Raw genomic sequence first — 13,799 nt, forward strand, 5'->3', positions numbered from 1 at the left:
AGGAATCCTGATGTCCAACAGGCACCAGTCTCCTCCACATCCCCAAGTGCATTGTTTTGATACCTCTTTTTTGGAAACCGTTTTGTACTGTTTTTATTATTTGTTTATTTTGACAGAAGCACTTTATGTATTTCTATGTATGTGGTTCAAAGTCTGCCTTTGCCCCTGTAATGCATAAGACCTGTCAGAAAAGGGTACAAGGATCACATTTCTCATATCTACCAGTAATTACCTAATAACTTTATTGAAACAGCAGAAGCTGTAGGTGATTATACAGTTTGTAGAACACGAGCAAAGAAGAAAGCTGTCACTTTTGCACTGTGTTCAGTTTTGATCCATCGTGCATGCACATCTGGTCTGTAATGTATGAATGTGAGAAGAAACATTAACTGTGAATTTTTTTTTTTTTTTTTTTTTTTAAACAATTCAACCTGTTTGTTGCTTTTTTGTGGAATAATTGTTGTATTGTTGTTGCATGAAGTTGGAATCTTTCTACTGATTATAGTATTATCCACATAGGAGCCAAATAGGAGCCACATAAATTACCGTCATTGTGATCTGAAGGATGCAAACATTTGTCTTCAGATAAGTACTGTAGGCCCCATGTCAGGAAACAGAATTGGAATAAGCCTTTTTTATATTGTAGTCAGGCTAACCTTGGAGTAGTATAATACCAGTGCCAGTTTTGAGTGCCCCATGTTTTTATAGGTAAAATTTACTCTCAAATAAAGTGTGCCTGTTTGTGTGTTAGGCTACAACATCAAATATGGTTGGGTTTTCGGTTACTGCATCCTACCAGTATGACCAAGTTGTTGTTATTTTCCATTGCAAGTCAGTGGAATGTTGTTGGTCCTGACACTGAAGTGTTTCTGGTAAACCCATCCTAGATTTGACAAGTGACCTTATGACAGCTCAGCCTTTTTTTTTCTCCTTATGTTTTACCCCCTTAAACATTTGTTATTGACCCCGCTCACTGGAAATATACAACAGCCTTTTTGTAGATTCCACGTCACATTATTCAAAACCAAAATTTAAATCCTTCCTGCTTCTGTCTTTTTGAGTCACGTGTGTGACTACTGGACCCGCCAGTTGTCATGCAAGGAAAAAAAAAACCTGCATTTCAGGTTCTTCAAATGTCTCTCCTGTGGTGTCTATTTTTAATGTGTGTTACGATGCAAGCCTCGCCTCTGCATCCTATACCGATTCCTGTTGCTTGATGTAAGTCACTGCAGAAATTTTGAATTTGAGAAATGGCACAAGTGGAAGTGAACATTAAAATCCAATCTTGATCATGTGCTGTATTTGTTGTGTATTATCTCGACTTTTTGAATGGTTATTCTTAGTACTATCATGAATAGATGTATTTTAGTTGTTTATGCAAGAATTCCTAATACTTAACACTTCTAACTTCATCATTGTGAGGGTTTAATGTTTTTCTGTGGTGAGGTCTGTGAGCTGGATTTTATGGGGAAATCACTTTCATTTCTCGGAAATGTAAACAGTTACTTAGCATTGTTCAGACATTGTATTGAAAAATAGCTATCTATAATGCATAACTTTTTAGTTGTAGCTCTGACCACATTGTATCAGTGTGTATTGTTATATACAAACATGCAAGATAGGAAATGCAAAAAGGTCAGAGTGTATTTGCATTTGGCTTGATGTGCGTAGAGCTCTCTTGTTTGTCCTCAAACTCTCTTCATGCTATTGCCCTTCTTTTTTATGTTTATATGTCTCTCACCTGTGTTGATTGGCTGCTGCTGGTGTACAGCAGTTCACCCATTAGCTTCAGATAAACAGTTTCTTCTGGATTTTGCCCCCAGGACATCTTGATAGCACACAAAGAAGTTGATTGACCTGTACAGGCCGAAAGAAATTGATATTGATAACCAGATGAATTGATTCAAGCCAAGGCAAACATGAAACATGGTTAATTTGTGTGAGAAAGAGTCACAGGGTTCATATTTGTGTCAAAATATCAATATCTGCAGCTCTTTACAGCTTCTGCAGTAGCTGACATTATAGCTCAGTAGCATACTATTGCACGAGTAGACGCAGCTGAAATACTTTCAGTTCTGTTGATTAGCCTACATATCGCCTCCACTGGTACAATTCTTTCCCACTGGTGGTCTGGCGGGTACACAGCAATTCACTGTTGGTATAGGCTCAGAGCCAGACACGCCCCTCACTGCGGCTACCACTGTAGTCATAATGAAAGTGAAAGTTAGAAACTGTTTGGACAGACTGGACACGGTCGGTCTGATCATTTCTGCTCCTGGCAGCGAAAGACAGACACCATCTGAGCCGCTGTGTCATTTACAATAGAGGAGCCTGTCCGTCGGTGAGTATTCAAGTGAAGCGTGAATAACCTGTTGACAAGTCCGCTGTCTGTAATTGGAAACACTGTAGGTTGTATGTTATCCGACATGTTTGTGAACGGTGTGGTCGTCGGTGACCTTAATTCGGTTACACGTATGGCAGCTCGGTTTTCTGTTGTCTCGCGTGTTGATTCTAATCCCTTGTTCGACGTTTTAAAACATAGTAAATTAAGATTTTGTGTGTCTAAATGAGTTTTGACTGTGCTTCCTACTTTGACGTGGCGCCTCGATCTAAACGGTGGTTTCTCAGTTGAACATTGAGAAAGAGGATATGGTGCAATGTGTCTCGAGCTGACTCGTGATAATACTGTATTTGTATTACAGTCAAAGCGTTAGAGAACTAACCCGGAACTAAGCGTGTGTGTCCCGGTAGATTTCAATAGCTAAGACAAAATTGGTATCTGATCATAGACTTTGTTGATGATATATTATGGACAGGGGGAAGAAAAGTCAGAATGTAACATCTTTTTATTCTTACATTGTTACTGTGTGTGAGTGTGAGAGTGAGTGAGACTTGGAGGAGTTGAAATGAGTGACGCAGTGGTTGCCATATGTTGGAGTCCTAACTCTGAAAGCTGCACAGTTGTGTAGTAGGCTATTGAAATGATAGCTCACCACCCAGTGACATGTAGACGGCTCTTTGTGCAAGTGTTCTGACTTTAAAACGTGAGTTGTTGCTTTTTACGCAAATTGCAAAATAGAAAAGCCAAAAATACCTTTGGGATATTTTACCAGCAGTGAAGTTTAACATCTCTGTCCTGGGAAGCCTGTTGTCCATCTGCCTTTTTTCTGTCAGCTGCACTAAAGAGGAAAACATATTATGATATGATATAAACATAAATTCAGCTGCTCCCTATAGCACAGCTCATTTGAGATGTTAAGATGTCAGAATGTTCACACTGATCATTTCCAGACAGGAAGTGTGCACGCAGGTCAGACGACCAGGGCCGAGTATTCGCAGGTGGAACCATTAACCATCATTTATAAATTGCTGTGGCCTGTTTCTTATCGTAACAACTCCGAGGTTAGGTTGACTTGTACTTTCAGCTGGCGTCTCATCACAGGATGTTCACAAAGAAGAGGGAGAATTTCATGGATGAAATCCTGGATTTATGTCGTCTACAGGGAGCGCAGATGTCGCGCCACCCCCTCCAAAAGATTCAGAGAGGCATCCGCCACCACACAGCTGTCTAGGGTGGATTAGTCTATTGGGAAAACACAGGAAAAAAATCCTGCTGTTATGCTCAACTTCACTTACAGTTTCACTGTTTAATACCTTTGGAATTTCCACTCACCCACGAACACAAGTTCCTTAGGGGAGGTAGACTCCTCCTCCCTTATTGTGTTAATACATCACCATTTCAGCCACCAAATTTGGTTTCTACTTCGATCATGTGAGTGCCTTTGCACACCAGTTAAAGCAGAAGTAAGCGGAATGGTTAACATAGGCTACGTCTTAAATAGTTATATCTTCTGACAGCAATCACTTACTGTATATAGAGTGTTTGGTCCGAAACATGGGTCTGTCAGTCACTCTGCTCTGCTGTAAGCAGAGGAGAAAACTTTCCTTGTATCCTACAACCGTTATCCAATGAGGAGAGAGAGGGGCGGTCCTCTCTGTGTGTGCAGCCAAGGGATGCGCGTGAATGTGGTGACGTAGGGACGAGGGCGGGGACTGCTAACTCCATCCTCTGACAGGAAGTTAGCCAAAACCACCGGATCGCTTACTTCTGCTTTAAGGAAATGACAGGAGGAAGATGTGGCTGTAATTTATGCAGAAGTGATTGACATTTTGGGCAAGAGAACAGAGGTCCCACCTAAGGGGTCAAAATAAACAAAGACAACAAGTACCATGAGTAATATTGTGCAGAGATAAAGATGTGATTACAGGACAAAAGAGACACAGGGAGCAAGTCTCAAGCTCAAGTCACCCTGTGCTGAACAGAAAGAAAAACTACAAAGAAACGCAGGGTTCATCTGTGAGGATATTACCTAAAACTTGGAAACACTAAAGGCTGTATTTGTTATGTTTTGTTTCTCTAACTTACAGAAGCAAACTCACATGGATTTGGACTAATTAGTGTCTGTTCCATGAAGCAAACAGACCAATACATGTCTTTTATTTGCATTGACATTATAGTGCATAGCAGCACTTACAACCACCAATGTTTTATAGATAAGATTTTATAGATAAAATGAAACCAGGCCATCATTTGAGACAAGGCGCCGAAATGAGCTCAAGCTATAAAAAGTTATGATGTTTGAGAACTGGTCTATCAGTAAATATCTGGTTCTTGTATGAACGTTCCTGGGAAAATAAATGAATTCAGGAGCAGAACAATATATAGCCTACCCTTCTTCTTTTTGGCTCTCTGCTTAGAAAGAACCTCATTTCATTTCATTTTCAGGAAGATTGTGACCGTTATCTGTGAGAGCTGCATGGTTCCCACAGAGCTGACAGTCCAAAAAGGAAAGTACAGATTAGTTTACAGACTTTGTGCCAATACAAACACCACAGCACATCCTGCCAATTCAAAAATTGAAAGAGAATCACTGAATTAGAGGATAATCAAGAAACATACCAGATGTTGCGTGCAGCTTCGCAGCGCTCAGGTTTCCATTTTACTTCTCTATTGTAAGTCCAGCCAGGTAGGACCTGTTTTCATTACTTTTGATTGCTGGAGGCAAACAAACCACTCCTGATAGCCACAGAAACCTGTTCCTTTATCTATATTTTGCTTCTTTAATTTTTTTTTTTTTTTTTACTGTACCTTGGTCAAACAGTAAACATTTGATATTGCAGAGGAGAGAACATAACTTATATCGGATAAAATGGCAAAATTAGAAACTATTTAGTAATTCTTATTATCTGTGAGCAAGAACAGCTGAAAGCCCTTCCTACTGACTCATAAACTGTTCATGTGGCGTGTGCTTGCATGCGAGGAGCAGATCCCCCTCTGCTAACTTAATTGATCTTTGTGTTTTGTCTTTGCATGTACTTCCTTAGTTTTTGCATTGCAAATTGTAAAGTTAATTTGACTTTTGTTTATAGAACTAAGTGTGTATTTATACCACAATAGTTAAATGTGAATTAATGTAAGGCCAAATAAGAGACTACGTTTGGTGCATCTGCAAATTTAAAGGGATAGTTCACTCAAAATTGAAATTTCAGTTGAGTTACAGCGGGGCTCCGTGCAGCACTGCATGTCCATATGACGGTTGCAAATGGATACCACTTTTCTTCGTAACAAAAAGACACACTAAAAAACATCCAAATACCTCCATGCTGCTCGTATGTAATGTCCCTCTTGTATTGAAGCCCCGAAATGCAAAATTGTTCCGAAAAAAATTAAATAAGTCTATATTTCAAGCTTGTTTGTAGCGGAAGCTTCTCTTCCTGGTCCGTCCAAATCTCACAAGATTTGTGCCGGCGTCAGTGCGATTACTGTTAACTGAGTCACAGTCTGAGTCACAATCAACTCTATCACTCTATCAATTAGTCAGTCATGGACATGTGTGCTCAAGTAAGTGGCTCATTCATGTTCAATAATATTAAAGTGTAAGATCAGTCAAGTAATAATTGTTTTACATGAAAACTCACTATACAGTAACAAACTGTCAACGTGACCTGCCCAAATGGTGCGGCCTTTGAGAATGATTGGAGTGAATGTGATTGGTTATTATATTCACCAGCAGTTAACACACGGGCCTCTAATGCACAGTTCACATTTCATCTGTCATTTCAGGTAAATGAACATGGCCTCCATTGGTATCTGCATCCTTATTATCATATCTCTCATTGCCTTGAATGCAAAGGCTGGTAAGTTCTACTATCATTTGAGATTTTCAAGTATGAAATGCTGCTTCCTACTAATGTAATCTGTCGTCTCTCTTTTCAATGTTGTGTGCAGCTTTTCTTACAGTGAAATGCACGACTGAAGTTGTGGGGCAGTACGGCCAGCAGTCTCTGCTGAAGTGTATGGTCCAAGCCATAGACAAGGACACAACTATTCGTGTGGTCACATGGAAGAAAATTGGAGTAGTCAAGAAAGCCTTACTGGTTTTTCATAACGCCACAATGAAACCGAAGCCGGGCTATGCGTTTGCTGAACAATCCTGGGATGAAAAGAACATGAATGTGTCCCTGCGCATCTCCAACACAAAGGTGGCGGATGCCGGAGGTTATGAGTGCATGGTGGTGACAGACAGCGGTGAAGACTCCGCCGAGGTCCACCTCAGGGTCGTAGGTGAGGGAATTTAGCCATAGAAAGATGATCTGTTTCAGACAAGATAACATGAGAACTAATCCCTGCAAACACATTTCAAAACATTACCTTGATTAAAGTTATCTTTGTTTCTTGGATGGATAGATAGATAGATAGATAGATAGATAGATAGATAGATAGATAGATAGATAGATAGATAGATAGATAGATAGATAGATAGATATCTCTCTATTGTATTATTTGAACTAAGATAAAGTGTGATGATGATGATTTAATTGACATGCCCTAGATAGATAGATAGATAGATAGATAGATAGATAGATAGATAGATAGATAGATAGATAGATAGATAGTGAAGCACTTAATTATGACCTTGATAGTGGAAAAAGTTAAGAATTCAAGGGACTTTCCTGGCCATGAAGATTGGTATTCCCCCCGTGAATTTGCTTACTTTCACTTTCATTGTGACAAATAATCAAATGAAGAGGATATCATCTTGTGTAGCCAGTTCAGTATTTGTCTTGCTTAGCACATTACACATCATTGTTCGTCGTAATGATCCTGAATGCTTTCCATTTTGTCTTTGCAGCCAAATACAGGGCACCAGTTATAAGCTCCATCCCCAAGGAAATCACTCAAATCTCAGGTGGTACCTTGATGTGTGACACTGTTGGTGGCTACCCACAAGGATCTATTCACTGGTTCGATGAGTACGGCTCGGACTGGACCCCAAGCGCTAAAATGGAGGCACAAGAAACAGAAGATGGTCTTTTCCACCTCTCCAGCGAGTTTCCTTTGCAAGGAGGATCCACTTTCTCCAAGTATACCTGTCAAGTGCGCAATGCCAGTGGAGGCAAAGAAGCTGAGAGCACAATTGACATAAAGCCAGAAGCAGCAGGTATACAATGTTGAACACCACACCTGACACTTTCAAAGCCTTTTGGCTCAACCGGTTAAACTAAGAGAATCAAGGAAATGGAAAAAATACATAATTACACAGGCTTTGTAAATGTTGGACCATACAGCAAGGACTCCCCCACAGGAATTACAGTCTAATCTAGTTTGGAGGTATTGTGGAGACAGGGAACGATTTTCTTCCTCCATGTATTTACAGTTTGTTTATAACCACAGAAAACCATCATACGTGTGGTCGTTGTTTTGACACACCAGTTCGTCAGGCTTCAGCATGTTTTTGAATCTGACCATGTATCTTTCACAAAAATTCAAAACATGGCTTCTAAAAAAAAAAAAAAACATGTCTGATAAGACTGGATGTTGCTTTTTGAGCCACTGTTCAGTCCTACTGATGGGAAACAGCTGCCACTGTAAAGAACCTTTACTATCATGATCAAAGTTACTTATCACACTGTTGTGCTATGCTGTTTGCCTTGCAAAGTGCTCAGGTTCTCCAATCTCAACAAACATTTTCCCTTCGAGTTCATTGCCCATTTGGAGTAAAGTGAAAGTGAATGCAGATTAGGGTTACACTTGGAATGTCCCACCAATGTGTTCATATCTCTGTTTCATATCTCTTTTGGTTTCGACATTAAGTATTGGAGCATAATCTTTATTATTCAATTTCATTCATTCAGGGCTCGAAACGGGAGAAACAAAGCAACGAACCACCCATATAGTCGCTGGTGTGGTGGTCATTGGATCGCTGATTGTTGGACTGCTGTTGGCGATATACCTTCATAAAAGGCGAAGTCAAAGTGAGTACCAGCACAGACCTTCATTTTGGTCAGAATGAGTTTGTATCTTTTTGTGTAATGACACAGATGGACAAGTACAATCACAGCTGACAGTTGTTGCTGGTTAATGTAGGTGTTACTGTTTATTCCAAGGAAACATCAAGACCACACAGCAGAAAACTTAAAACATCTGACTGCCCCCTAATACCTTTTACAAGACTTATGTGCCAACATTAATTTTCTTATTTAAGAAAGAAAGAGGGGCGGTGCGTGGCGCAGTGGTTAAAGCGGCCGCCCCATGTAGAGGCATCCCCGGTTCGAATCCCGCGTTGGGCAGACCTTTCCTGCATGTCATTCCCCCTCTCTCTGCCTCCCCCTTTCCGGTCTATCTCACTACGTACTATCAAATAAAGGCAAAAAAAAGAGCCAAAAAATTTACTTTAAAAAAAAAAAAAAAAAAGAAAGAGAGAAAAACTTGAACTGTGCAGGAAACCCTTGTTCTGTGGCACTTGGCAGACAAAAGCAACAACACTGTTGAGCCTGATGGGAAAAAAAAAAAAAAAAAAAAAAAGAATCACTCTAGTATTCCTGAATAAACTTTAACTGTGATAAGCAGTACTACAGTAAAAGTTGCCCTGTTGCTGCATTACTGGACCACAATTACTGTGGTGTTTGTTTGATGATGACATAGATTTCACCTTCTGATGTGATGATTGACTAAGAACTCTCTCGAACATTGACTAATTTCTTGTAAACATAAGGCTCTGAAAGGAAAGAAACTGACAACTGACGGGCAAGACTGAGCTTGAAAAACCCGATAAACTGGTTAGTGGCCATGTTTCATGTTGGCACAGTGAATTTTCATTGTTACGTTTGATCAAGCTGTATAAGTACCGTAATTACTTTGCCTCCTTGAACAATGGGTCACGTGGTGGCCAGAAGCACAGAAGAAAGTAAAATGAATACAAACTAACTTGAATGACTTAATGAAATGGAGCAAACCAAACTGGTAAGGCAACACAACTAAAGGTGGATGGAGCCAGACAAAACAAACAAGGGAAACAAATAGAAGTCCATCAAACTAACCAGGACGCAAGATATTTTAAAATAAAATAGTGAACATGAACAACGCACACAAAACATGAGGAACTCAACCTACAGAACTCAATTACAGGAAGACAGCTGTGTTGTAACTGAAGTGAGCATAAGTAGATATTTGCAGTGAGTGTCCACTCACTGTCATGATGTATCATTGTATTCGCAGACGCCCGGAGGCCCTCCACAGCGCCTCTTATGGGTACGTCCATCTTGGACAAATTAATGCTGCTGTTTTTGTGCAAATGTTGCATGAGGGACTCACTGTCTTTAAACATAATGAAGGTTTTCTATACAGATTCTTCCGTTTATCAACCATCTGAGGCTGCAACTAAACATCTGCTTCAAACCTGATTTGTGACTAGCGTTCGATGATTCATCAGAATTTAGCTATCTTAAAATCAACAGTAAGGGTCTTACAAGTTCATCACTGTTTTTTTTTGTTTGTTTTTTTACTGATGAATGTTATTGAACATCTCTTCAGGCTTTTTCAATCTTTCAGTCCTGTTTGAACTGCGTTCATGTTTGAACATGTTCATCACTAACTGGGAACCTGCAGTATCTCTCTATAATAACAGGGTATCTTAATACGCTGGGATTACTCTTACTTTAACCATGCCTTTGTAACTAGGGCGGGATGTTCTGTATTTCTCCATGACTTGGTGGCAAACTGGGCTTGGATAATAACCAACAGTATTTGAATCATAGTAGATTCTTACTCATGATGACTGTGCTTGGACATCATGAACTTGCTTAATATGGTGATGGTTTCCCAGTTACCCATTTAATCTACAATATAAACATACATACTAATGATTATTTATTTTGTTCCAGATACCCACCAAGAAGTTTGCAGTTGTGAATTAGAAGGTGAGGAAGTTATGTCTAAATCGCACTATTCTGATGCACTGTGTCTAAATGATGGAACTTTGTTTCATTGCTGTGTTGACTCCTTCAGATTTAATTCAGGCTTTGATATTCAATCTTTTTACAGATCATCCACACACAGTGGAACAGGTCTAAGGTGATTATCATGCTCCAAACGGTTAGTTTCACCTCCATGTTATCATGTGTGTATTGACAATAATATAAAAAGACAACAAATATCTAAAAAACATCTGTCTCTCTTCTCTCAATCACCCTTTGCAGGAGACACTGCCTGTCACATGAAAATGCAAACTTTCTGGCAGCCTCTGAAATCAGCACTTCCTTGTTTGCTATTTTGCTCTCTGTCATCGTGCTTCTCCTACTTCAAATAATATAACCAGGGATAACTTGTATAAATGTGATTCATCCACGGAAATGTGAGATCTTCACTTGCATATTGTGAACTTCCTGAGTAAACACTTTTATATCAAGTGTGAACATAGAAAAATATGTTTATAATTGTCAGGGGTCAAGCTACTACTACACCAGGAGCAAAATCACTAAAAACGAAAAGAGACTGGGAGTAGTTGGGCACTGATGGCTCGTCTTTGTTTGTCATTGAGGTACGTACTTGTTCAACCTACAGTACATAGTCAGTACGTTTACATGACACTTGAAAAAAACGAATTATTGCCTTAATCCGACTATAACTGGACAACTGAAGTGCATGTAAACACCTTAGTCCGACTGAAATCGGAGTTGAGAACTCTGATTAAGACACCCAGATAATGCGATTGGAATTCGATTTTCTCCGTCATGTATACGCCTTAGTCGGAGTATAACTGGACAACGCATGTGCGCATGCTCCACAACCGTAGAGACGGCACCAAGTGGAGCAGAGAAGCCGCCCGAACCCCGCAAAGTAAAGAAAAAAAAACCAACGTCAGCGCAGAATCAATGCATTTCACACATACACAGCGCAACCAGCCAGATTGTTTTATTAGAGAGAGAGAGAGAGAGGAAAAAAGGAGGCCCGTATCCTATTCTCAGCACGAATCCGGCCCAGACTGGTGCGTCGGGTCGGGAACTGCAGTTGAGAATTTATTAATAAGCTTACTAAGTTGTTTATATCCAGTCTTTTAGGAGGTGACAGAAAAGTCAACAGGACAGGCGGCGTATTAACCCGCTGAAACAACGGGTGACGCCGCATGAGGGGGCGGACCCCGTCAGTTATTCGATTTTCTCAGTTGCATGTATATTGAGACAAGGACAGAAGTCCGACTTGACGCCAAAATCGAATTTTGAGCATAGCTCGATTAGGCTCTGCATGTAAACGTACTGAGTGATGCAGCTTGGAAGCTGTAATCTTTCTTCTTACTTCCTCATATTATATCGTCAACTGATATATGGATACATATTTTAGGAAGAAAGTGTGTGTGTAAGCACACTCCCAGCTATTCTTGTGCTCCCTGGTGTTTTGACTCTAACTTTGTATGTATACTCTACACAAATTTGGTAATTTGGCTACGTTTTGTGATGGTGTCAAAAGATAACACTGACTTTCCTCCCATTGCCTGTGACACTCGGATACAGGCTCATGTGGTCATAAAATCTGAAATGTCCCAGTGATAAGGAAATGCTTCTCAAAGAGGGAGTTGGTATTATTCACTAAATGGGATAAATTGAATGGCACTTTTTTATACTTGATAGAAATTATGATAGTTTGGGCCCTTGCCTTACGAAAGAGCAGCTCAACGAATGTCAGAGGATTTTACTGCGCTGATATGTTAAGACATAGATTTGACATTTGAAAAATAATGGAGCATATCACTTGCCTTACATTAACTGTACATGTACCATGTCAAGTTTTTTGAGCTCAGTCTGACATTTGATGTACTCTCACTCTCAACATTCAACCCCCGCTAATTTCATATCCTTTTTCTAACCACCGAGACAGTTTGAGACCATTCGCCATATTGATACTGGTTGTACTTCCCTATGTCATATGATCTCCATTTGTCATTGACTGGCACTGTGAGAGCTTATGTAACAGTTGGCTTCAGTATGCAAGTTTATTGCCCAAGCAGCACTTAATCCCCTGAGGTCGATTTTTTTTTTTCATTCTTCATTTTGTTTGAAAGCAGAGCAGTGGGTAGCCATACTTTATTTGATAGGACAGTGAAGAGAGATAGGAAAGAGACTGGGGGAATGACATGCGGTAAAGATCGTCACAGTTGGGAGTCGAACTGGCGATCAGCGTTTCAGGCCATGCCAACATGGGACAAGACAGACACTCAGACAAGAGCACCGTGCTTTTAACCACTCAGGAACAAGGTTTATGGTAAAAGATGTGCTTGGTAATGGTGCAGGACACTAGAAGATTTTTTTTTTTTAAACCCCATGCGTGTGCCAAAAGATTGTCACGTACGCCAACAACACCTTATCAACAGTGAATCATAATATAATACTGGTATTGTAACATGCCGTTGCAGGAGTTAATCATTGACAGGATGGAGAAAACAAAACCAGGAAGAACATTGAAGTTGTTTTAATTTTTATATTTACTGTGCTAGTGTAAAACCTTTAAAGACACCATAATATGACCCAGTGAGCACTATTTTGTACATTTGTACAGTTTTGTTTTTTTGTAATAATGTGTTTTAATTCTGAATATTATAGTTCATGCATCTGGTCAACTTTTCTCAATCACTGAGTTATCCCTTCAGATTAATGTTCAATATCAATGTATGTTTTAATCACTGTGTTTGTTGATTTTTAATGAGCATGTACACTGAACTTTGATCTGTGACTGTTTTGTGATAAAAAAAATAAAAAAAACAGGAAATGAAAAAAAAACAGCGATCTCTTGTGCTGTCGTCTGTTTGGACTTAACTGTGAGAACCTGTTAAGCCCACTGCTCCTCTCCCTGATGTTGACTGTTTTTAACAAGAGGCACTTCCTGGTGAGCTCATCTGATAACAGTGGTATATCACCACACAGCATCTGTTTGTGTTCTCTATGCTGGTGAACAGAGTCACCCTTGTTCCTGTTCCTCTTTGTTGGAAATTGTCGTATTTGTGAATAAAAGCAGAGACGCTAAAAATGAGTATATAATTTCAGTACGGTAATACTAATCATGTTCATAAAATCCTGTGTAAATGATTAATGGTGGACAATGGTACATCTGTAACTGTGACTTCAAATAAGCCTTTGAACCTGAATCATGTCTTGTCCTACTATTCAGTATGATATTGATCTTGCTTATCCTTTATACGGTAAGTCAAATAAATTATGTCATGTTATCACTTTTATTATCACTTTTATTAAAGTGGATATTGCACAATCCAGATCATAAATGGTTCTCTACTCTGCCAGCTCTTGGACAAATAGTCTCGTGGCACTTGGTTTTGTTTGCTGAATTTCTTTCTTTCATGTTACTAATTGAGACGATGCTGAATTTAACTTTGATAGACCAGTAGTGAAAATTATTCTCTACTCACAGGCAAAGATGAGGGCTGACAAAGACTTAAATTATGCAAAAT

General features: G+C 39.6%; 1 protein-coding gene and 1 long non-coding RNA gene across 5 annotated transcripts; one reads left to right on the forward strand and one right to left on the reverse strand.

The window, feature by feature from the left end:
• The first annotated feature begins 2,227 nt into the window (after positions 1 to 2,227).
• LOC310991584 (CD276 antigen) lies at positions 2,228 to 11,273 on the forward strand. Of its 4 annotated transcripts, none has more exons than XM_083979341.1 (9): positions 2,228 to 2,341; positions 6,125 to 6,198; positions 6,290 to 6,625; positions 7,194 to 7,502; positions 8,197 to 8,316; positions 9,560 to 9,592; positions 10,225 to 10,260; positions 10,385 to 10,435; positions 10,540 to 11,273. In XM_083979341.1, exons 2-8 carry the CDS (start codon positions 6,129 to 6,131, stop codon positions 10,411 to 10,413), a joined length of 933 nt encoding a protein of 310 aa, XP_083835467.1. In that variant the 5' UTR covers positions 2,228 to 2,341; positions 6,125 to 6,128; the 3' UTR covers positions 10,414 to 10,435; positions 10,540 to 11,273. The 4 variants fall into 4 exon arrangements, with proteins under 4 accessions (XP_083835467.1, XP_083835468.1, XP_083835469.1 ...); XM_083979342.1 differs by having other exon boundaries at positions 10,385 to 10,414; XM_083979343.1 differs by lacking the exon at positions 9,560 to 9,592.
• Positions 11,272 to 13,537, reverse strand: LOC310991604. Its single transcript, XR_014595640.1, has 2 exons — positions 12,063 to 13,537; positions 11,272 to 12,031 (listed from the first exon to the last, which is right to left on the reverse strand). It is a non-coding gene; the product is annotated as an uncharacterized lncRNA (long non-coding RNA).
• Positions 13,538 to 13,799: the final 262 nt, after the last annotated feature.

This window comes from Trachurus trachurus (genome assembly GCF_905171665.1).
Source record: "Trachurus trachurus genome assembly, chromosome: 1".
NCBI lineage: Eukaryota > Metazoa > Chordata > Actinopteri > Carangiformes > Carangidae > Trachurus > Trachurus trachurus.